This window comes from Anguilla anguilla, chromosome 1, assembly GCF_013347855.1.
Source record: "Anguilla anguilla isolate fAngAng1 chromosome 1, fAngAng1.pri, whole genome shotgun sequence".
Classification (NCBI taxonomy): Eukaryota; Metazoa; Chordata; class Actinopteri; order Anguilliformes; family Anguillidae; genus Anguilla; species Anguilla anguilla.
The window spans coordinates 9843388-9865104 of NC_049201.1; the positions used below are offsets into that span (position 1 = coordinate 9843388).

The 21717-nt window shown below is 43.1% G+C and overlaps 1 protein-coding gene across 3 annotated transcripts in view; it reads left to right on the top strand.

The window, feature by feature from the left end:
- stxbp6 (syntaxin binding protein 6 (amisyn)) overlaps positions 1 to 20525 on the top strand; it is a 79085-nt gene extending 58560 nt beyond the window's left edge. For all 3 annotated transcript variants that reach the window (XM_035388898.1, XM_035388892.1, XM_035388882.1), the window contains 2 exons: positions 10460 to 10617; positions 13105 to 20525. In XM_035388898.1, coding sequence (XP_035244789.1) covers positions 10460 to 10617; positions 13105 to 13128 — 182 coding nt within the window. In that variant the 3' untranslated portion in view covers positions 13129 to 20525. The remainder of the gene's footprint in view (positions 1 to 10459; positions 10618 to 13104) is intronic.
- The last annotated feature ends 1192 nt before the right edge of the window (positions 20526 to 21717 follow it).

A 21717-nucleotide genomic window follows, 5' to 3' on the forward strand; every position in this document is an offset into this window, starting at 1 on the left:
AAACAGTTTTGCCTCCTTCCCTATAATCTTGCTATATACTATACATCTCGGAGCTGCTGACAACCTCAATGTGTCCCTGGTGTTTATATTCTTTCCAAAGATGAGGAGGAGGAGAAGGAGGAGGAGGATGTCCTTATCAGAGCAATTCCATCTCAATGATACCGAGCAAACAAGCTTTCTAATGATGTTATAGAAACAGGAGGAGACGCGTGAAGTGGAAACTGTTTATCAGTTTTATTTTCCCTTGTGTACTTGAAATCAAATCCATCAAGGTTTAGCTGAATTCGGCACGGGGGGGCTGCACTGTGTGACAGACTCACGAAGGATAGAGGTGGTAGGCAAAAAAATCCTCTTCGCATCACTTTTCTCCACCGTTGTCAGTTCACCTTTTATTTCAGAATTATGGCGTGGAAACTGTGACAGCCAGCTTTCTGCAGCTGACGTGAATGGGCTTTAGAGATTTCAGCGCTTGCAGGTGAAACCTTGCTTCAGTTTGTGTCACAGTTATGAGTAAATTTAAACGGTTTAGAAAGAGTTGTTAAAAAAATATATTGGTAAAATAAATTGTGTAATTGTAGTGTAGCTCATTTGTATAGAATAAATGAATAAATGTCTGCTTAGGGAAAGTTAGCGCACACATACCACACTGTAGCTCCTGACCCTCGACGTATACCAGCCGCAAAACTAGGGGAAAGTCTCGCGTATCTGTTAAGGAAATGTACAGCAGACAGCCATTTGAGTTTTAGTCAGACTAAGCCATACATGTGGTCTCTGTTTTATTGGAATGAATTATGTAGTGTGCTTCTGCCATCGGGTTAATGCTAGTTTAGTGTGTGAAGCAGAATTCAAGCCCTGACACACACTGCACATTTTTTAAAATCCTGAGATAAGGACTGCAGAACTACCCTTATTGATTGCCCATCGACCTACCTGCTGCCTGCTACTCTTGGCAGGGCAACCTCTCCTTTCTCATTATTCATGAACATTTTTATAGTTCGGATTTCTGCTGTCTGTCCTTCTCCCCCCAATTTGTTCCAGCCAAGCTGGCCTGAAGACAGAAGTGGACCTGTTATCTAAGGTCTTTATGGACATGTTGCTCAGTGATTGGCGGTGGTTCTGCGTCTGCTGAATTCACAAACATTTTTATGGAGAGGGGGGGGGAACATTTCTCCATTAATATTATGCTAAGCGTCCCTTTCAGCCCTGAGGGTTCAAACAAAGGTTTTTCCGCGGTAACCTTACTCTTTCCTCATGAGCACAGCTTGTTTTTTTGTGGAGTGCTTATTGGCAGGATATTCTGGTAAGCATAAGCAAGATCAATGTGAAGATGGTAGGACCCAGATGGACATTGGTTCAAATCTCAGTGGGATTTGAGCCTACAGCTGTTGTATTGTACCTGTTCTCACATTGGCTGAATTCTCCTGGGTAAATGGAATCCCTTTAAATGTTATCATGCACAGTGAACATGGAAACCTGTAATGGCAATGGCCAGTGTGGAAACGACTGGACTACAGCCTACCCATTAATGATGGTCGCATCTGACTGTCCCCTCCAGTTTAAGTCTCACACCAGTGCAAAACATTGATCATGAAGCTGCTCAGGTGTGGGACAATAACTGTGCGGGACGCCTCCTCGGGCCTTCTGCGAGGACTCGCCCTTCACCGTGCCCCGTCCCGCCACATCCTGCCGCGAATTTCCTCAGCGCACCCAGCTCTGCCTCCTTATGAAGATCAGCCTTCCCCTCCCCCCCCGCATATCTTCCAGGCCAGCGGAGATCAGGGTCGTGTGGAGTGCCTAATTTGAAGGGGCAGGCATTGTTACCGTCGCCCGCGTCAGTGCAATCAGCCGTCCTTGTCCGTGTCACCGCGAGCAACGAGATCGAGCGCCTCGGCGATTGGACTTAACGAGGAGGCGCTTTGAGATCGAGAACGTCCGAGCGGCACGCGCGAGCACGCCCGTTACGATGCGGCGTGCTTCTTAATGAGCCTCTCGGAACGGGCCGACATCACACCTCCGCCGCGGGACGGAAATGCTAACAGCGGCTCCGGTTGAGTCTCCATTTGGCAGGCCGTTATTTATGTTGAAGGAGTGCACGGGTCAGTACCTTGCTTTTTCTAAGCTGTGCAAACACAAAGGGAAGTCTCGTCACTGTTCAAAGCTTTGTCACAGATTCAGGTGAAAAGATATTAATTGGCGCACCTCTGAGCTGAATTATTATTATTATTATTATGTGGTAAGAGGTAGGAGAGGGTTGACTTGACAAGGTCACAAGGCTTACAGGATTTATAATGGATTCGCCGAGCTTATGTGGAGTCAGGCTTCAGCCCCGATTCTTAAACAGATGGATTTGTCCTGTGGATTGCAGATTTGGATGTGCTCTGCAGTCAGATTTCAAATAATGAATTGTCGTTTGACAATTAGACTTCAGTGTTATGATTTTCTTTGTAGTGAATAACATGCTCCAAAGTTGTGCTTCATTTTTTTTAAATTCTTGTATTTATTTCCAGTGGAAAATGTGTAATTTTATTTTTAAATGTTCTTTAAAAAAAGTTATTTAAAAAAATGTTCTCTACCCAATTTCGTGAGTGGTCTCACATTTAAACCAGACTGAAGATTGAGACCTGCACAAGTTCAACTGCGTTCACTAGCTACTGTATATCCATAACAGAAGGAAGGGTTCTTTACATGCATGCGATTCATTCCCTCCTGTTGTACATTTTTACCCTTGGTATCATCACTGTTTGAACTTGTCCCAGTCTGAGCAACGGTTCTATGTCGAATAAGTTTTTGTTTACTGCAGGAATGATTTTATTGAAGGTACTAAAGGAAGCTCAGTGAGGTTTAAAAGCAGAGTAGTGTCACACATTCATTTAATAAATGAGTTTTATAATGCTTGTTTTAAATACCTTCCACACATATAGCTGCAAATATTCTGACTAACGATCAAACAGATATTGCTACATATCCGTGATATCGCCAGTGGACCAGCACTTGATTGCTAGTGGCGCAGCAGCATAGTCAGAGGTATTTGTGTAGTTGGGCCTGCATAGAACTAGGTGGGCCAGAACTACAGGTGTGGTGGTTCAGCAAAGGTAAATGGGGCGCCAGGATTCCATTTAGGTGACTGTATCCCACCTTGACCCACCCATCCCGTCGTGGTGGACGTGGTGATCCCATTGTGGATTGCAGCTATTGGTATACTATACCATAGTATTATAGCTTATATCAATGAAATGAAAATAGACCGTTCGCTTGTGTTCACTGTTGATAATTTAATATTTGAATCTTCACAAAATAAAAATACTGAAGTATTTATTTTCAGTCCAAATTGAAAAGATTGGTTATTCACACAGACATGCTTTTTAATATTTTATTCCAGTTTAAATTCTGGACCATCTTAATTAAATCAGTACTTCAGTTGACGCACGTCTTATGGGGAAAAAGTTGTGCTGTTTCATATGACGCTTTGTTTGTTAAAAGCCCTTTGTCCAGATCACGAATGCATTCAGGTAGCAAATAGCAAGTGGAAAATCCCTGGTGCCAGCCCTAGGCTTCTGCCTATTTGTATGTGTGTCGCATTTTCTTAATTATAATAATATACTCGATGCTTTATCGGCAGTTTATCATGCTGAAGTAATGACTGTATCATGGCGGGAGAGATCGTCACGGAAACCCCCGCGCGGGGATATTTTCATCATCGCTGCCGGTGTAGGAGCGTAATTGAGGGCCACAACGAGCTCGTCCTTTTGTGCGGTGGGCCGTTCGCTCATTAGAAAAACAGCACGCGCGAGATGTGCAGGCACTTGTGCCTCAACACTTGATGGGCTGTGTAATTGGGCTCAATGGAGAGAGAGAAGAAAAAGAAAGAAGAAGAAGAAGAACGTACGCATTTGGTAATTGCACCCTTCCCGGCCTCAGACGAGTAGGATTTTCGCTGAATCTTGGAGGTCATTATACAGCGCTCTGTAGTGCAGCAAATGACTGGGTACCTGTGGCGAAGGAGGGTTCATTTGCCAGCTCTTGTGGCCTGCAATTTCCCGTCCTCCAGAAAATGGTTTCTGAAAGGGCTTCTCCGGAGGCACGGGTTGTGTTTTCCTTGCTCTTTCTGTTTCTAACGCATAGCCTACACCGCGGTTCCGCGCGGCAAAAACCTTCACTCTCGCGCTACCGTGTGTGTATACTGGAATGGGGCGACATAGCTCAGGAGGTAAGACCGATTGTCTGGCAGTTGGAGGGTTGCCGGTTCAAACCCCGCCCTGGGCATGTCGAAGTGTCCTTGAGCAAGACACCTAACCCCTAACTGCTCTGGCGAATGAGAGGCATCAATTGTAAAGCGCTTTGGGTAAAAGCGCTATATAAATGCAGTCCATCCATACTGATCGAAACCACGTCTCGGCACGACGCTGTGGTGAACAGCGATAGAACGCCGCTCAGAAAATGGACTCCCTGCTTAATACTAATGAAATATCGCTCTCGTCATTCTTTCAGTTCCAGGATTTATGGAAGATTTCAGTCTTTTCGACTGACTCCACTTTTTAAGCACTGATTATCGTTTTCCCGAAAGCGTGCTTTGATTTACCCCCGCTCGTCTTTTCGTTAGCCTTAATTGATCGTTAGCCTTAATTGATGTTTTTAGCAGCAGGAAGTCATGATTCCTAATTGTAATTAAAAGTACAATAGATTTTCTATTAAAACTCAGTGATCATCAGACATGGTTATGAGGCGGATGATTTATGGTACTGTTTGACATTTTAGCATTTATTAATGCTTTATCCTGGTGACAAAATTTCTATGGGACCAATCGAAGGTCAGCAGGAATTGCGAAATTCTCTCTGTTGGTTTGGTGTTTTCTTTTGTTGCATTCTGTAAAATTCAGTCATTGTCCATTGCAAAACATTGTTGAACAGAATGAGGCGTTTGGTGGTTTCAGTCCAAGGCCATCTTCTCATTGATGGTAAGAGAGATAAAATCCACTCAGTCGAATCTAAAGTCCTTTTATACTTTCAAGGGATGGAAGCAGGTGGAAGAAGTAATTTCACTACGGTGGTGAAGCCACCATTCGGAGGTGCAACGCCCACAGTGCTGATGTTCTTCTTTAAAGAAAAAAAAAAGATTTAATGTGGTACATTTACTGACCGCTGTCTTTCAAACATGCACTTCTGATGGCTGGTACCTTGTGAAATTCGACAGCTTGTGTGAGTCATTTTCAGAGGTGCACCTCAGATTAAAAGCTGTCAACTGAGTGGTAACATACTGTAGCTGAACAAGAATAATGATTTCAGCATTTGCTTATAGAACAGGAATGAAATTTAACCAAGCGCTACAATTATGCCTCATGTAAGAAGTTGCATATTTTAACACGGAACAGCTTGTACAAATTCATCATTCTCTTTCGGTGGTGCACAGCGCACTTGGGACAGAACGTTCGATGCTTCGTGTTTATGTAGGTTGCATTTGCTCAGTTCAGTGCGTGATAAAGCTGAAGAGGGGGAGGACTTGATGGGTAGAGTGGTTTTTTTTTCTGATGCTGAAGTCTGTCAGTATCTGTTTTCTCAGTTGCAACTCCAGTGTCAAAGAATCTTGTTGACTGCACCCCTCCACAAAGCTTTCAAGTTGAGTAAAATGACTCAAGGAAACATTTCAAAAAACGTGGCCAGGAGGGAATTCGTATCAGTAGGCCTTTCAGGAGTTGGAGGTCTGCACTTGAGTGGAAAAGGGGACTGGTGAGTTGTTTCAAGACGTATTTTGAAGCTACGAGGAAAAAGGAAAACATTGTCTGGCGTGTGCCGTCTAGCAGGGCCCGCTCCGTGATATTCTCACACGTCTGTAGGAATCCACTTCCTGTTCAGCGCCTGGCTGTGACTGGTGACATTTCGCAGCGGTGCCCAGCCCGTCCCGTTGGCATTCTCCCACGCGATTCTCCGCTTGGCGAGCTGTGGGATGGAGGAATCTGCCGTGACAAGCAGGGCAGGAGAGAATTACTGACATTGGGGAGGGGGAGAATCCTGTCCCTCCCCTTCCCCCGCCCCCCTGCTCTCATACTGTCAATGGGAACAAGTGCCAAGAATAAGGCGCGAGGCTCACAAGGTGGTCAATTCAGAAGATTGAGTTCAAGAAGTTTGTGTAACTGCCTGTGCTCTGCTTTCATAGATTATAAGATGTCAGAAGTTCATTATGTTAGGAACATTTGTTAAAAATATCTCCTAAATGTACTGTCTTGGGAAATGTGCCCCCCCCCCCCCCCCCCAAACCATATAGACTAGTGTCAGAGATTAGTTTGAATATACAAGGGCGTTTGGGTGGCTCATGCTGTAAAGACACTCGTTCTGAAGTCCCAGTCGGACCTTTGCCAGCTAGGGGCAGAGGACCGCATTGGCGAGGCAACAATTGGCTGTCATCAGGGAACTGACAGGGGGTAAGTCGGCTAATTCCGTTCCCTCTTCTTCTGCAGTGAGCAGGAGCTCAACTTCGTTGAGTTTGGGTTGGGTAAAAATTGGGATAAAATCAGGGATAAAATTCAAATGAAAAAAAAACTTCAGTGTATCATTATCTTAATAACCAACTGGAATTTCATCTCCCCAAACCTTTGTGGTTTTTGCTTAAATTTGGCTGCTTATAAGGCTGTATCAAACCAGCCCTTATTCAAAGTGCTCCTCCATGGCCATCACCTTGTTTATGACATCATCGACACGCACAGGTCAGTTAGAGCGGCCTCTCTTGCTGTACAGATGGCTGCCCTACTGCCCTGCTGCCCCGCCTCTGCAGTTCACATTAGGCTATTGCACTCTTTCCATTCCACGCTGTTGGCCAAATTCCTCCTCCTTTGTTTTTTCCTCGTGTTGTACAGGACTCGCCCTTGCAGTATTGATATCGTGGGGGTGAAGTTGAAGTTCAGCAGAATGTTTAAAGTAGGAGTTTCCCTTCATGGTGGGACTCACACATTGAACAAGGTCAGATTTTTGTTGAGAAAGTCATTTAAGACTGTCAAAACAAGAATATGGCCTCTGCGTTTCACCGAGCCATCTCGTCCTGAGGAGCAGAATGTTTTGATCGTTCTAATAAAGTTCTTTAGTGAAGCGTGGGGTTCTTTTGAAGTCCTGCTATCTTTCTGTGGCATTGCTAAATAAGCGTTTTACTCAATATCATTTTATCCACAATCAACAATATTTGATAAAACATTCTTTGTGGGTTTATTTTTTACCACTTGCCTGGTCCTTCTGTTTTCTGGAATATTGTTTTCTCGATTATTATCATGGAAATGATGAGGGTTTGAAGATAACACACAAACCTTCTAAATGTTAAAATAAGCAGCACATAAATAGATTATTCATGCACTATTATGCTTTCTGAATGTAATGTTCGTAGTTACTTTGGAAGCTCCTGTGCGCTCCTGGAGGGAATTTCATACATAATAACTTCACCACTAAATTCTTGAGGTTGGCGGTGGTTATTGGAGAGCAATAGAGAATGTAAATGCCATTCAAATAAATCCATTCAGCCTCTCGCGAGCGGATTAGTCTCCCGTGGAAAACTTCATCAGAACAGGGTGAAAAAAAGCGCAGTTCTTTGTTCCCTAAAATTCCCTGGCGGCCTGACCGTACCGTAATGGAACTAACTGCGTTTGTATTATGGATATCATTATTGTCACACACACACACACACACACACACACTCCCTCTCCTTAAATTGCATCGCTGAACTGATGGCCGTGACTGCACCGGGATCTCGGAGCGGAGCGGAGCGGGGCCCGGTACAGAAAAAGGAGTGTTTGAAATGGTGAACGCGGGGCTGGCCGTTTCCCTCGAACCGAAACGGAAAGAGGGGGATTAGAGGCGGCGAGCGGAGGGGCACAGAGTCGGGTTATTCTCCGGTGGAACATTCGTGTTCCTGGCAGTCCTGTGTAGCGTTCTGCCTGTACAGTTTAACTCAGTCATTCACAGTCATCAGAGCGCATTTAGCCTTAAAAAGGGCCCAGATGGGACCTAAATAAACGTATGCTAAGCCACATTTGGGAAGCATCATGCCTTCTCTGAAGTCTGAGTTCATTGTTTGGGCCCGCATGTGGGCACTGAATGCGAAAGTGCTCATGAATATGCTGTATAAGCACAATCTGTAGGTTTTTTGGTATTTGGAGACGGCGTTCTCTGTGATCCAGGCTTGAAAGATGTGCCGCACTCAACCTCATTATTAAGCATGCCTCTGCCCTGCAGGTGCATGGAGAGATAGGCTGAGTACATTGGAGGGGGGCCTGCTCTTCTCACACTTCTCAGAGAGAAACCGTATAGTCAAAGTCGCATTATCTCAGGAGTAGGCATAAGGTTGCGTTGACTTCTGTAATTCAAACAAGGCACTCAGCAGGAAGCACTCTTCTGAATAGCCTCAATACATTCTGTTCTTCTGAGACCCTATGCATGAGCAACATGGCGAATGAGTTTGGAAAGTTTTTGCCTCCTTGTCAAAAATTGATTGCAGTTGGGGTAGTGGGAGTGGGGAGGGGGAGGGGGAGGGGGAAGGGGGGTTGATACTGTAACAGTAATCAGGTATCAAGGCAGAATGTTCAGAGCCAAACTGTAGGACACTGCTTTGAATTTATCAAGTTAAATTAACGTGACGGAGTTGAAATGAGCACCAGCTGGCCTCCCCAGCTGCCTCGCGCCCTGCCGGGATGATCTGCCAGTAGGCAGCCTCTCTTTAATGTCTTGGCAGGGCTCACCTGTATCAAGTTCCCCTTTTTTTTGCGTATAATGGGCTCCTTGCTGTAGAACTCTGAAGGGCAAGACCCCTCCTGCTGCTCAAGTCTGTGGTGTCACTCTCGTACGGCGGCATTTAAAAGAGCAGAGGTGGAACACCCCTCCCAAAAAGCGCTCCCAAGTGCCTCGACGTTGGCTACTGTTTGCCCCTCTGAGACAGTGCCCCTGATTGTGCCGCGTCCAGGACCCCGTGAGAGGCCGGCTTTGTCGGACCATGTGATCGGGGGGGGGCCCTCCTCTCTGCGTTTTGTTTATTGTGCGCGTCGCGCGGAACATTCTAGTCAAACGCCCCGCCCCGCTTTGTTCGGGCGGGCCCCGCGGGCCGGTCGGCACAGGGCCCCTTTGTTGTTTTTTTTCTGGAATGGTAGTCGTGGAAACAATAGAAAGGGGATGAAAAAACAATGAGAGTGGGGGGTGGGGGGGGGGGGGGGCGCGAGGCGACGCACCTCCCTCGCGGACACGCGGACGGATGGATTACGAACCGGTGGCGGAGAGCCAGCGGACGGCTCCGTGAGGAGGCGGGGAGGACGGCGGCGGCGGCGGCCTCTCGCAGTGGTGCCATTGTTTGTGCCGCGGCGACGGATCGGCCCAAAAAGCGCACAACAATCGCTTGTCGGTTTGAACACCCTCCGCTATTTTGGGCTGTCAGTAGAAGAATGCCTTCTCTCTTCGGATCTGCATGCTTTTGCCTCTGAGGCGCAGACCGCGCTACCTCTCTATCAGACCCATGTTCTGGTGCAATAGGGAAGATGGTACAGTGCTTGAGTAACTGATGTATTACATTACATTACATTACAGGCATTTAGCAGACGCTCTTATCCAGAGCGACTTACACAACTTTTTACACAGTATTTTACATTGTATCCATTTATACAGCTGGATATATACTGAAGCAATTCCGGTTAAGTACCTTGCTCAAGGGTACAACGGCAGTGTCCTTACCCGGGAATTGAACCTGCGACCTTTCGGTTACGAGCCTAGTTCCTTACCCACTGTGCTACACTCCATCCATGTACTGTATATGAGGCTGTTCATTTGTTGAAACGGTTTATCATCAAGTTCATTCATCACAAAAGTTGAAATACTGTATGTGACAAGCTGAAAAATTAATCATTTTTTTTCTTTGAGATTTACCCTAGGGTTTTTTGCATTTTTTTGCCAGTCATATAATCCAGCCATTTCTGTGCAACGTGTGTACACTGCTGAAATAAGGCAAATTGGCATTATTATTAGCCAACCACTAATTGCAGTCCTGCCTCAATGGTTTTTGGAACAGGGGTGTCAGACTCCAGTCCTGCAGGGCCACCGTGTCTGCGGTTATTTCTGGGTTCCTTTTAAACAGAAGCCAATTAAGGCCTTGAGAACGAGATGTGAGAACAAGGCCTTGAGAAGAAGACTCTTCAGCCAATCAATGACTTAAATTAATAATCTGTGCTGAAACACACTGAAAACCAGCAGACACTGTGACCCTCCAAGACTGGAGTTTGGCACCCCTGTTTTGTGACTGCCTAACACAACCCCCCTGCTTTGTGACTGCCTAACACAATCCCTTCCTCATTCCCCCTTACAGCCATGAATTGTTGCATCCCCTACATCCAAGATCCAGCCTCCAGTTTTTCCTAGATCCCCTCGCGCTGTCGTTCGCCCAGACAGGGCTCCGGGGCGTGGCCTCTCTCTCTCTCTCAGTGACCCGCCTGTGTCTCTCACAGGGAACAGCATACTGCACTCTGCGGCGGACAGCGTGACCAGCGCCGTGCAGAAGGCCAGCCAGGCCCTGAACGAGCGCGGGGAGCGGCTGGGGCGTGCCGAGGAGAAGACCGGGGACATGATGAACAGCGCCCAGCAGTTTGCCGACACAGCTCACAAGGTGAGCACTCCGGTTCCAGCCTGCAGGGGCCACTATCACACTGAATCCTGCAGGGCCACAGGCCCTCTGAATCCCTCTCTGAATCCTGCAGGGCCACAGTCTCTCTGAATCCCTGCAGGGCCACCATCTCTCTGAATCCTGCAGGGCCACAGTCTCTCTGAATCCCTGCAGGGCCACCATCTCTCTGAATCCTGCAGGGCCACAGTCTCTCTGAATCCTGCAGGGCCACCATCTCTCTGAATCCTGCAGGGCCACCATCTCTCTGAATCCTGCAAGGCCACAGGCCCTCTGAATCCCTCTCTGAATCCTGCAGGGCCACAGTCTCTCTGAATCCCTCTCTGAATCCTGCAGGGCCACAGTCTCTCTGAATCCCTCTCTGAATCCTGCAGGGCCACAGGCCCTCTGAATCCCCCTCTGAATCTGGCAGGGCAACAGTGTAACAAGCTTCATCTCTGTCGTGCTTGTTCCACCCCTCAGTCTGTAAAACAGAACACAGAGTTCTGGTAGGCAGTTATGGGGTCAGATGCAGCATAGCCAGGAACACCATTCAGATCCATATTAATTGTGGTCTGCATCCGTAACGATCTGTGGTCTTATTAGCTATGTCTCGAAATATTCTATTAATCATAATGGAACAGATCTCCGAGTTCTGTTCACAGCACGGACAGAAGCAAACTTGTTTTGGCAAATAGAAATGTTCTGGATCTCTTGGCTTGGTTAATTGCCATTGGAGTTATCTGCTGCATCACAGTTCTTGCTTCTTGTTGTAATGCTTTCCCATTATTTTCCATCTCTGTCATCCCGTGTTCCTGTTGATCGTTTCAGGGCGTGTCGTTACGGTTGTGTCGTTAGTCGTAGTGTTGAGTGAGACGCATTTTGCGTTCGAGTCAAACCCGTGACCCTGGGGAAATAATCGCTGGATATAATCACTCTACGTTTCTGCCGCGCATCACACCGAACTAAAGCCTACGGAACCAAACGACTGCACGTCGTGTTCTTTTTACGAATGTGGCCGAGCTGCATGACTCGCAGTGCCCACCGGGATAACTGGCCGCGCCTCGTTCGCGGCTGACGGCGGTGTTTACGCCGCCGATGCCTCGTTCTACTTGTTAGCGTCTCTCTCTCTCTCTTGTTCTCCCCAGTGCCGTCGGAGTTTCGGGAACGTCCTCTTGAGGGGCTGTTAGAACGGCTTCGTTCGAGCGCGTCCGTCCCGTTCCGCGGGGACTAATCGCCCTGGTGCTGTTAGCATCATTTGATTTGTGTTGGGAAAATGGCGGAAAAAAAAAAGAAAGAAATGAAAACGAATGTTAGATTTGCTGCTTGCGCATGCCGAGCACGACTCCCTCATTTATAACGTACGGTGTCAAAGCCGCGTTTTCCCTTCGCACTTGTTTAAGCGGAGTCTCTCCCCGCCACGCCCCCAAAGGACACGCATTCCGCAAAGACGTGCTGCTGAGGGAGGCGTGCCGTAATCAAGTTGTTTATTAATGGGTCCGTTTTGCGCTTGGTAGGATAAATGAATAAATAACGGGCTAATGTTTCAGCGTGGAGTCCGGCTAATTGAGGCCCATTTGCACAGACTCCCACGCCCCTCGGTCTTTTGCAGATGAACTCTTTGCGGAGTCATATTACTCAGTGGTTGAGAGAAACTGCCTGGCTCTTACCTTTAAAATTGATTGTGAAATTGCAATATTGACGGCCTCACTGTCTTTCAGTTCTTGGTCTTCTCTAGCAATTAATTGCCTCATTTTTCTTTTTACTATTTAGCCAATTCAATTTCTTGCAATATCAACGGAGAATTTATCAAGCATTCTGTCTGTAAGCTTTAGGGGCTTTGCTGGCTACGGGCTGTGGTCCTGTCTGAAGCAGCGAGCGTTGTGAAACGCGGACCTGCAGGCAGATGCGTTCGTGTCGTTTTGTTGCCCCCACTTGTTAGTTCTGAGTATTGCCTCTGAGTGCCTCTTTCTCTGCCTAAACGGGAAAGAGGGCCAGGCTCCCAGCCCCCCCTGCTGCCTGTAAGATGTTGTGGGTCCGAACATTCGTTTTCACGCATGCCGTTGCTTTCTGCTTCATTGCCAGTTTTATGCACCCTGCCTTCCCATCGTTTGAAATCATTTCTTTACCTTAGTCATCGTTTCCGTGCGTAAAGCAGTTTTTTTTTCATTTCCTCTCGTTGTTAGTGGGAAACATAGTGGTTTGACATTTCGAAAGTATAGAAACTTCTTGGAAAGCTTACTTGTGGTCTCTAATGCAGTGAAAACCCTGCATACGTTTTTCAGTTACTGCAGAATTTGCATATCACAGAGCTGTAGGCTTTCAATTTAACCCACCTTGAGGTTCCCCCATCCCTATCTGTGAATCTGGCTTATCTGTCCACCTGACCTCCTTTTTTTGGCCTGTGATAGGACTTCATGTCAGGAGAAGGGATTTTTGATTGGCTGAAAATGACCTGTTGTGCTCCTGCTCTTCTCTCATCTCTCCCTACAGCTTGCCATGAAGCACAAGAGTTAAAAGCGTTGCCAAATCTCTGGGGGATCTGCCAGGGGCGTGAGCTGCACAGGCCCAAGACGCGCTTCACAGTTTATTCTTTTTAAGAATTGTAATAATTGTATTAATAACGATAACGATCTTTGATTTGTATCCTTGGACGTTCAGTGTTCGTTACGAGTGACGGTTTGAAGATTAGCACAGCTGAGGAGTTGAGGACCAACTTGACTGTCATCCGTCCCCCCCGTCCTTCCTCTGTACTGTCCGAGCTAGACGACAACATGGAGACTTTCCCCCAGCAAACTGTCCCTCTCTTCAGAGGAGCGGGGCCTTCACAGTCCACTGTCTGTGGCAGCCCCGCAACCTCCAAGAGCTGGGCTGACCTGCCCCGGGGGAACTGCGAGTCACATGACGCAGTGTGACCAATTACACTGCAGCTCATGTTCATCATGGCAACAACTCTGTTAGTAGCATTTGTAATGCCAGGGAGAGTAGTCGTTCCAACATTTCAGTCCTTGCTTTGATTTGAAAAATGTGGTTTTTATCGCTTTACTTCTGACAAGTCGGGAATTAATTTATTTCTTTGTTTTCCCGTATTTTTAAATGAAAGGCAAATGCAGAGTGAGGTTTTAAAAAAACTTTTTTGACACGTTTTAGATGGATGTTAAATGAGGAGATGGATAAGCTGCTCTGCAGCATGGGAACAGTAAAATCTGAAGAGATTGAGAAGCTTTATGAATAAGCATATAGTTACATTATTAATATATTTACCTCATGACAGGGGAACCTCCCAACTTAAACTCCAGTTGGCACTATTAAATGGAAAAGGCACACTCTTCTCTTATTCAGATCTGTAATACCTGCTATAAAATAGAATAAAGAAACATTAAAAATAAATGCACCTTCATTTGTTACATTTTCATGCTTTGAACTGAATTTTGTATGAGTATTTATTGTGTAAGTATTAAATAATTTGGATTAGTTTAGAACTTGAACGTTAATGCTTCACCAGCAGTTTAAAAGCAAAGAAACTGGTTGTTATTTTAAGGAGGTACGTTTCTGTAACAGTAATGAGGTTGTTTAATGATTTGGTTCAGTTTTTTTCTATGGAAAACTGGTTTTATGGTTGAGTATGTTATGGAGAAGTTTCCATGTATTTTAGAATCATTTTAAAATTGAACAACCAATTTTAATTACATGCAGAAATCTTGAAATGAACTTTTCATAACACACAAATAGCTTTTAAATCCTTAATGAGCCCCAATGTTCCACTTAAAGCTGTTTACATTCATGCCTAATCCCAAACAATTGATATTTATCCCAATTTGAAGTAAAATATGTATGTTTAATATTATAGTTGAATTTGTTATTTTTCAGAAATGTCTTGTTTTCTTTGAGGAATTGGCTGTAACCTCTCCTTTACCATGTCATACTGAATAGGTCAAATATCAGGATCAGTGTCTCGATTTTACTGTGTGTGAACTGAATATGTGATGTTAGTCACATCATCTTAAATTTTAATTTTTTTTTACTGACATTTCTGACTGACATAGAGAAACATGTTTTTAATTCCAGAAAAAAGTGCCAACTTTGTTTTATCTTTCGTTAAATTATGTTTTACTTAGCATTGTAGCAGACTTTACAGAATACGTTGTTTAACAGTAACCCAAGTTGACTGTTCAGCTGAGCTTCGTGTGAAGGTGCCTCATGGTGCAGTATTTATTCTTTTGGTGTTTGTCATGTGTACACCTCAAACATATGTGGAGCAGTGTAGGCAGGAACAGACCACTGTGTCATACATAATTGGTCTGTGCTGTGGTTGTAAATTTGGCGATGCATGTAGAGTAAATTGTGCTGCTGGTGCGAGTTCAGAGTTTATATAGAGCCTTGGTAGTGAGGGTAGAACCTTTTCTTTTTGTCCGTTTTAAAATAAAAAAATACTGTGCATACATACAGTTTTTTTTCATAGACCACTCTCCAGTTCTATCAAACTATGAAACGAGACACCTGTAAGTCTTTTGGAATTTTTTCATGTTTCTGTCAGGTTGTACTGTACTGCAAAATATCCATATCTTTCAACATTATAGACTGCATTTTACATTTTGTGATTATAAAGATTTGTTGATATCCAGCTTAAATTTAGTTTCTGACTATAGCTGGTGATTATGGCAGGTAGAAGCACTAATCCCTAATGCCTTTAGTTGTATTTTTGCATTGTTATGTCTGACCACAAGGGGGAGATCTTCTGTGTCATCGTTGTAAATACGCCAGATTTGATTCTCTGATAACAACAACTGCATTTGTTCACTTTATTCTTGTCATTATGATTGCCCTTGGTTCTTTTGTTCTGCCAGATAGGCCATCTGCATGGTAATTTTTGTCTTATACAGTGAAGAGCTAAGAGATGAGAACTTGTCCTATTGAGATGCACCCAGTTATTGCCTGTGTCATAGCATGGCAGGCCTTCGTAAGAAAGTTGGTGTTGTTTTGATCAGGCCTTTTTTACCTGGTGTTACTCCGTGACAGAGTTCCAGGTATTTTCCATTGGATATCGGGAAACGCATGTAGGTACTGAAGTTCAGGATAAACCATGCTGGATTTACAGATTAAGGGCTGCCTGTGGTCTAGGTAAAATGTTGTGTGCATTTACCTTTTTTTATCAGAAGCATCACATCTCTTGCAATTGCTGGGATGTTGCTCTTATGAAGTATCTGTGGTGAAGGATAGCATTAGCTCTTTAAAATTTGACTTGGCTGTTCTTAACCTAACCCATATTCAGCACTAAATATCCCATCCCATAACAGCTCCCTTTGAAGCATACCCACACACAAGGATTTTATTTGGGTTTGAACTACTGTTAGTCTTCTGACTACGCCTGTTATTAATTCATCTCAGATCCAGAGAACATTATTTTTGCTTCATACATGATTTAATTCATATCAGTATTTTCAATTTCTTTGAGTAATTTGAGTAATCTTAGCTGTTTTTTTTTCTTTTTTGTATGAAAGGATACACTGATTTGGGTGCTTGTGATAATGTAGGTAGCCAGAGTACTTTTCCCTGAGCCAACACCTCAAAAAGTGCACAACAGCAAGAGACCCTTTATTGAGGCGAGATGCACTACTTTGCCTCCTGTCATTCCATTGTATTGAATGTCTGGTGCAGGGAGATGAGAGCTGAAGTTTGTGCCTGTTTTTCTTCTTTTTCTTCTGGGAATTAAGGAACTCAAAGTTCTCTTCAGTACTAGACACTGGTGTTATGGACATGCCTGGTCAAAATCTAAATTATTGCCGCAGAATCTGGTTGCCAAGTGCCATATGTTGAGGAAGCGAGTCTGTTGTTGTTGACATCACTTTTGGAATATCCACAGATCAGAGCATCTGGAGTAAGTTAACTAATCCTTGATGAGTGCTGCGATGACGGTATCGCTCTCAGGATGTAGCTCATGACAGCAGTCTGTACTTTACGTTGTTGTAACACATTGTTATCATTTATGTGAATCCAGTTTTTTTTAAATGTGGTATGTTTTAAGCAGAGTGAATAAGATGATGTTAACTTTGTTGATGTTGTGTGTGCTTAGCTAATACTTAGTGCATCAGTATTTTATTGGTAGATAGTCAGTCAGGTAACTTACCTGATGGCTGGCTCTTAACAAAGCTAACAGTAGCTAAGCCTGAGGATTATTTAGGCAGCTATGCTTTCAAGCATTATCAGGACATCTGTGGTTCCATGTATGTTGGTGTGTTTAGCTGTGTTTAGAGTTGGCTAAAACTAAAATGTAGAGTACTCCCTCTCCGCAATGATCAAATGTGACAGCAACAGAGCTCGACAAAAGCATACATTTCGCTTGTTCATTGTTGGGAAAATAGCACTAGCTAGTTAAAATAATCAAATGTATTGCCTTGTTGTCAGTATATCTATGTAAAAACGAATGGTTTCACCTGGGTAGCTCAGAGAGTGATTCAGAACAGTCCGCTTCTCAGTTTGTAATATGCCGGTAAGTCAGACTTTAGGAAGCACTCGCCATTTTGTGAACGTGACAAACATCAAATGCATCTTTTTCATTTTGTTATTTAGGCCAAGAGTAGTCACCCCTGGTCCTCGAGTTCCAGAGGTATTTCGGCTTTTGTTCTCCTCGAAGCTTGATTTGTATGATGGCTCATAGCAGTCAGAGCCTGGATATTCAGAAACTGAATTGGTGACATGCTGAGTTCCTTTGGCATGCCGTCACCTGAATTCATTAAGCAAAATAATTACTTCATTTCAGTAGGCAGGGGTTCAAATAAAGAATAAGCCAGAAACGTATCTGATACCGCTGGGACCAGGGAGCATAAGTTTGATATAGGCTGCTTTGTTCTCTTTGCTTTTTGTATCTGTGATCGGGGGAGAGTCTCCTTGTGTCCTAGATTCTTTGCACGGCCTGATAGGACTGTTGTAAAAATGTACAAATAAATGTAAATTTGAAGTTTAACAAGGGGTCTCTGACTGTATCAAAGTAACCATAGTTGTTTGGGGGAGTTGAGGTAGCCAGCTGGCAACCATAACAATACTCTAACTATGTCATAATATGGTTTTTGCAGTTCATCATGGTTATATTTGTGTGAACTGTTTGGACTGTTGTACATTCCCATTGGAGATGACTGTATGAAAAGCCAGCTTTGCCTTTATGTTCACCTTAAATTTTAATTCCTATTTATTTCCTGTATCTTGTGACACAGGTAGACCTGACATATTCTAAGTGCAATGATTCTAAGTCAGTGCCTTTTACTAACTTAGTGTTTCCACGACTATGACCCAAGTTACAAACATTTTGTTGTTGTTGTTGTGCTTTGTTTGTGTATGTACACAGTATTTAAGAGCATGCAAGGTGACCCAGGGTAACACTGCGTGAGAGTGAAACTTCATCTAAAACCAAAATGTAAAGGCAAGTAAAGTGTCCTGTACTTAATGAAGTCTGGGACTGGGCTTAAGATGTTCATTATTACTGTCTACCGTGATTTAGAAATGGAAGACTATGTTTATGTTTCTGCTTATGCAGCTATGAAGGATGCAGTGTGTGGAAATATAAAAATGCATGTGTACCATGGGTGCTTAATAAAGTAGAATTTTTACCTGAAAGTATTTCCTCAAAAACGTTATTGACTTAAACTGTGCTCACTTTGCATCCTAACGCATTAGGGAGAGATTTAGGAATTCACGGAGAAATGTGAGGGCAGGGCAGTCCCAGGGTGTCATCAGGGTTCATTGCTTTATTTGCCTTAAAAATATTGTTCTTTCTCACTTTATGGTTCACCGATGATCTGGTGCTGATCTGATGCCTGTACTGAAGTACGTTATTATTATTATCATTATTATTATTATTTGCTTGTCCTCACCTACACAAATGCATTGGTATAGCTCCAGGGAAGGCTCTGTTCAAAGTATAACGAGCAGTATAACTGATACAAAACAAGGCATCCCTTGAATCTCCATGATCTAAATGGTAAAAATCTAGGGAGTTGCTGCCAAAGATCACTCCAGATTTGACGTATTTTTGAAGGAAAACTGCTCATTTTTCATTCTCATCTGTAAGATTTGGGACTCTAAAGGTTTGTCAAGCTCGGAATTAAGAAGGCAACAATGTTTAGTGATATTCTTGATCATTAATTCTAAATACTTAATATGAGTGCACAGACGTTATTGCAAACTACTTACTCCTTTTCATAGTTTTAACTAAGTAAATGTTACATGTATTTGGTCTATTAAATTGACTACAGTTTTGAGGTACTGTAGATGCTAAACCTATTAACGTTTTGTAAAAAAAAAAATGCAATAAATGGGACCACCAGGGTTTAGTGTTCAAGCGGACTGGTAGGAACGTATAACCCTTTACTTTGTTTATTTGTTTATTTGTTTGTTACGTCGTTAGCATGGTACAGCATGTAAATGGTAGGCTACGCAACTGAGAGTCGAGCATCTTGGTGTTCTGCTGTAGAACCGAAACCTGCAGTTCTCAACTGAAACACTAGAGGGCCCCGTAGCATAGGAAGTGACAAGTCAACTTCATTCCATGACTGTAATTGAAACAAATGGGGTATATAAGCGTGATTGTTTAAATTATTATTCACAGGTCAGGTTTTATTTAATGTTCATTACATTCAAAGGGCTGTGGGCAAGCTCTAAAGCCCCTGTTCCAGTTTCTGAAACATAGCTGACAAATAACAGATTTTAAATACAACCAAAGGTTTACCTTATGCCAAATACATCAAATTCCAGGTTTTATACAGTAAGAAGCAGTTTGAGTGTCACTGCCTTTACTATTTCATGAATTTTTAAATTTATGGTCAGTAATTTCAGTTGTCAGTGTTCTAGACATGACATAGACAAGTACATTTTGTGGGGTCTTGCCTCTAGAAATAGTGACCTTATCAAAGACAATTATAGAAAAGTGCAACAAAACCACGTGTATTTCCATTAAATCTTTGTGGTCAAATTATTCATAATTAAGACTTACCCCTTGTTAGAAACAATACACGTAAATCAGGTTGTTTCATATGGAAGAATGTATTTGTAAAATGTCAGATTCATATATCTAGTTACCATGTCATTTATATTCAATCTAATTGAATCAGATAGGTCACATTTAGTCTTGGAGAACTGCAGATGTGTATTGTGATAAATGTGTAAAATTCTGCTGATGTTTTTCTCTTGTTTTAACTGTTGGAGATGTACATGCAAGCGTGTTTTACCAAAAAACTGTCCCCTTCAAAAAGTGTCGCCGTCTCTGTCTTAAGTTCAGTTTGAACACTATGACTTGATTGTGAAAGCTCTTTCAGAATCTCTGGTGCAGTCAGTTACCTTTCCGGAAAGCCTTCCTTCTGGGGGTGCAGGATATCAGGGGTGCATCTGTACTGGCTAAAAATAGCTTCAAATGAAAGGTATCCTAATCATATTCATCTGAAAGTCTTATTTATTATTTATTTTTAAAGCTATGCTTTGAAATCTCTGTAGCTCCCTAGACTCATGCTCTCTGCTTAATGATAAAGCAAGTTTAAATGTTTTGTTACTCAAATATATATTTATTACATTTTCCTTCTCGAATTGGCACCTGTGCTGATGTTATTCTTTTATGAATACAGAAGCTGGAATTCCGTTTGCATTTGGCTGTATAATGCAAAATGGAGCGGCATTGGGCATTGGACAACACAGACAGATAAATATCAGTTATAGGCCCAGAATTTCAATATCATGCATCCCTGCTCTCTTCCTTCCGTCCCCTATCTTTGCTAAAATCCTAATCCTTAACCAAAGGAGACACTGTTTGATAGCGACAGTACGAGGTGGAACATGGATTTGTGCTGTACAGCGTGTCTGTGCTACCGTTACATCAGTGAGACTATTGTTGCAAAAATGGTCCTCATTAAACATTGTATGATGTGGAACATTCTTGTTGTTCTGGTATTTTTTTTAAATCTGCAACATAAGACAATAAAAGCATTGCAACTGAAATGGTTTCGGATATGAATCTGGCAAAGTTCACAGAACCTACTTTGAGATGTAGGACTGGTGTTTGACCAGTGCGCTTGTTTACAGTAGATGCATTGCTCCTTTAATGGTCAGTGCTGTTTACAGTTCTAATCATTAATTTATATATGGTGTTGATTTTTTTTTTCAGGTAGTTTTCTGGGATTTTTGGTAGAAGAATGCAGGTATGTATGCACTGATGAGGTTCCTGGTGATGAACCAGCTTAGAAGAACTGTTTGTAGTCGATTTAACGTAAGGATAGAACCCAAAACGTCTTCTACTTTAAAACAAATGATAAAACCAACATCATAAACCAAAGCAGAATGTATCCTCCCATTTTCATAACATGTTCTTTGCTTTTTTCATTCATGTTCTAGAGTTCTAGGAAAAGTAGACAATGTTAATTTTGTGCAGACATGTTTACTGTTTGTAAATGGTTTTTACTTCTTTGAGCACTCCTGCGTTTTGCTGTTTCATCAAAATATTAGTTGGCGTAAACCTGCAGTTGAATTTAAAAAAAAAAAATTTAATTTCCCTGCTGAAAGAACACATATTCCGCTTTAATTAGGGGAGATTTTGAAAGCAGGTGCACATCTTAGTGGAAATTGTGTATGCATATTACTGCACAGTTGGCAGTAATATGCATACAGAAAAAAACCTCTGAGTGTCAGCAGTGTATTTTATGTTTCAGATTCATACATTTTTCTCAAGTTGGGTTTAGCAAAAAGTAGAGTTGGTCATTACGCACGGGCTTGCTAGGGTTTACATTGCTTATGATGTGAGTTTTGTGTTTCTCCACTGGTGGTATTACTGTATTACAAGATGCAGTGCAGTAAGGTGAGTTTTTTATTTTTTCTTTGCCTTAATTTGATAAATACAAATTGTACTGGCATTATACAGTGTGACTATCTGCCTGCAACCCCTGCCTTCTGTTGTGTGGTTTCTGATAATGTCCCACATTTTCAAATCAAACTGTAAATGACCCAGAATAAAAATGATTAATTTATGCACAGGATTACTCATCTGTGAACACGCCGTGGATATTTGAGATGACACTGTAATTCAGACAGCCTGTCTGTACACTTTACAGATTCAGGTCCTACCATTCA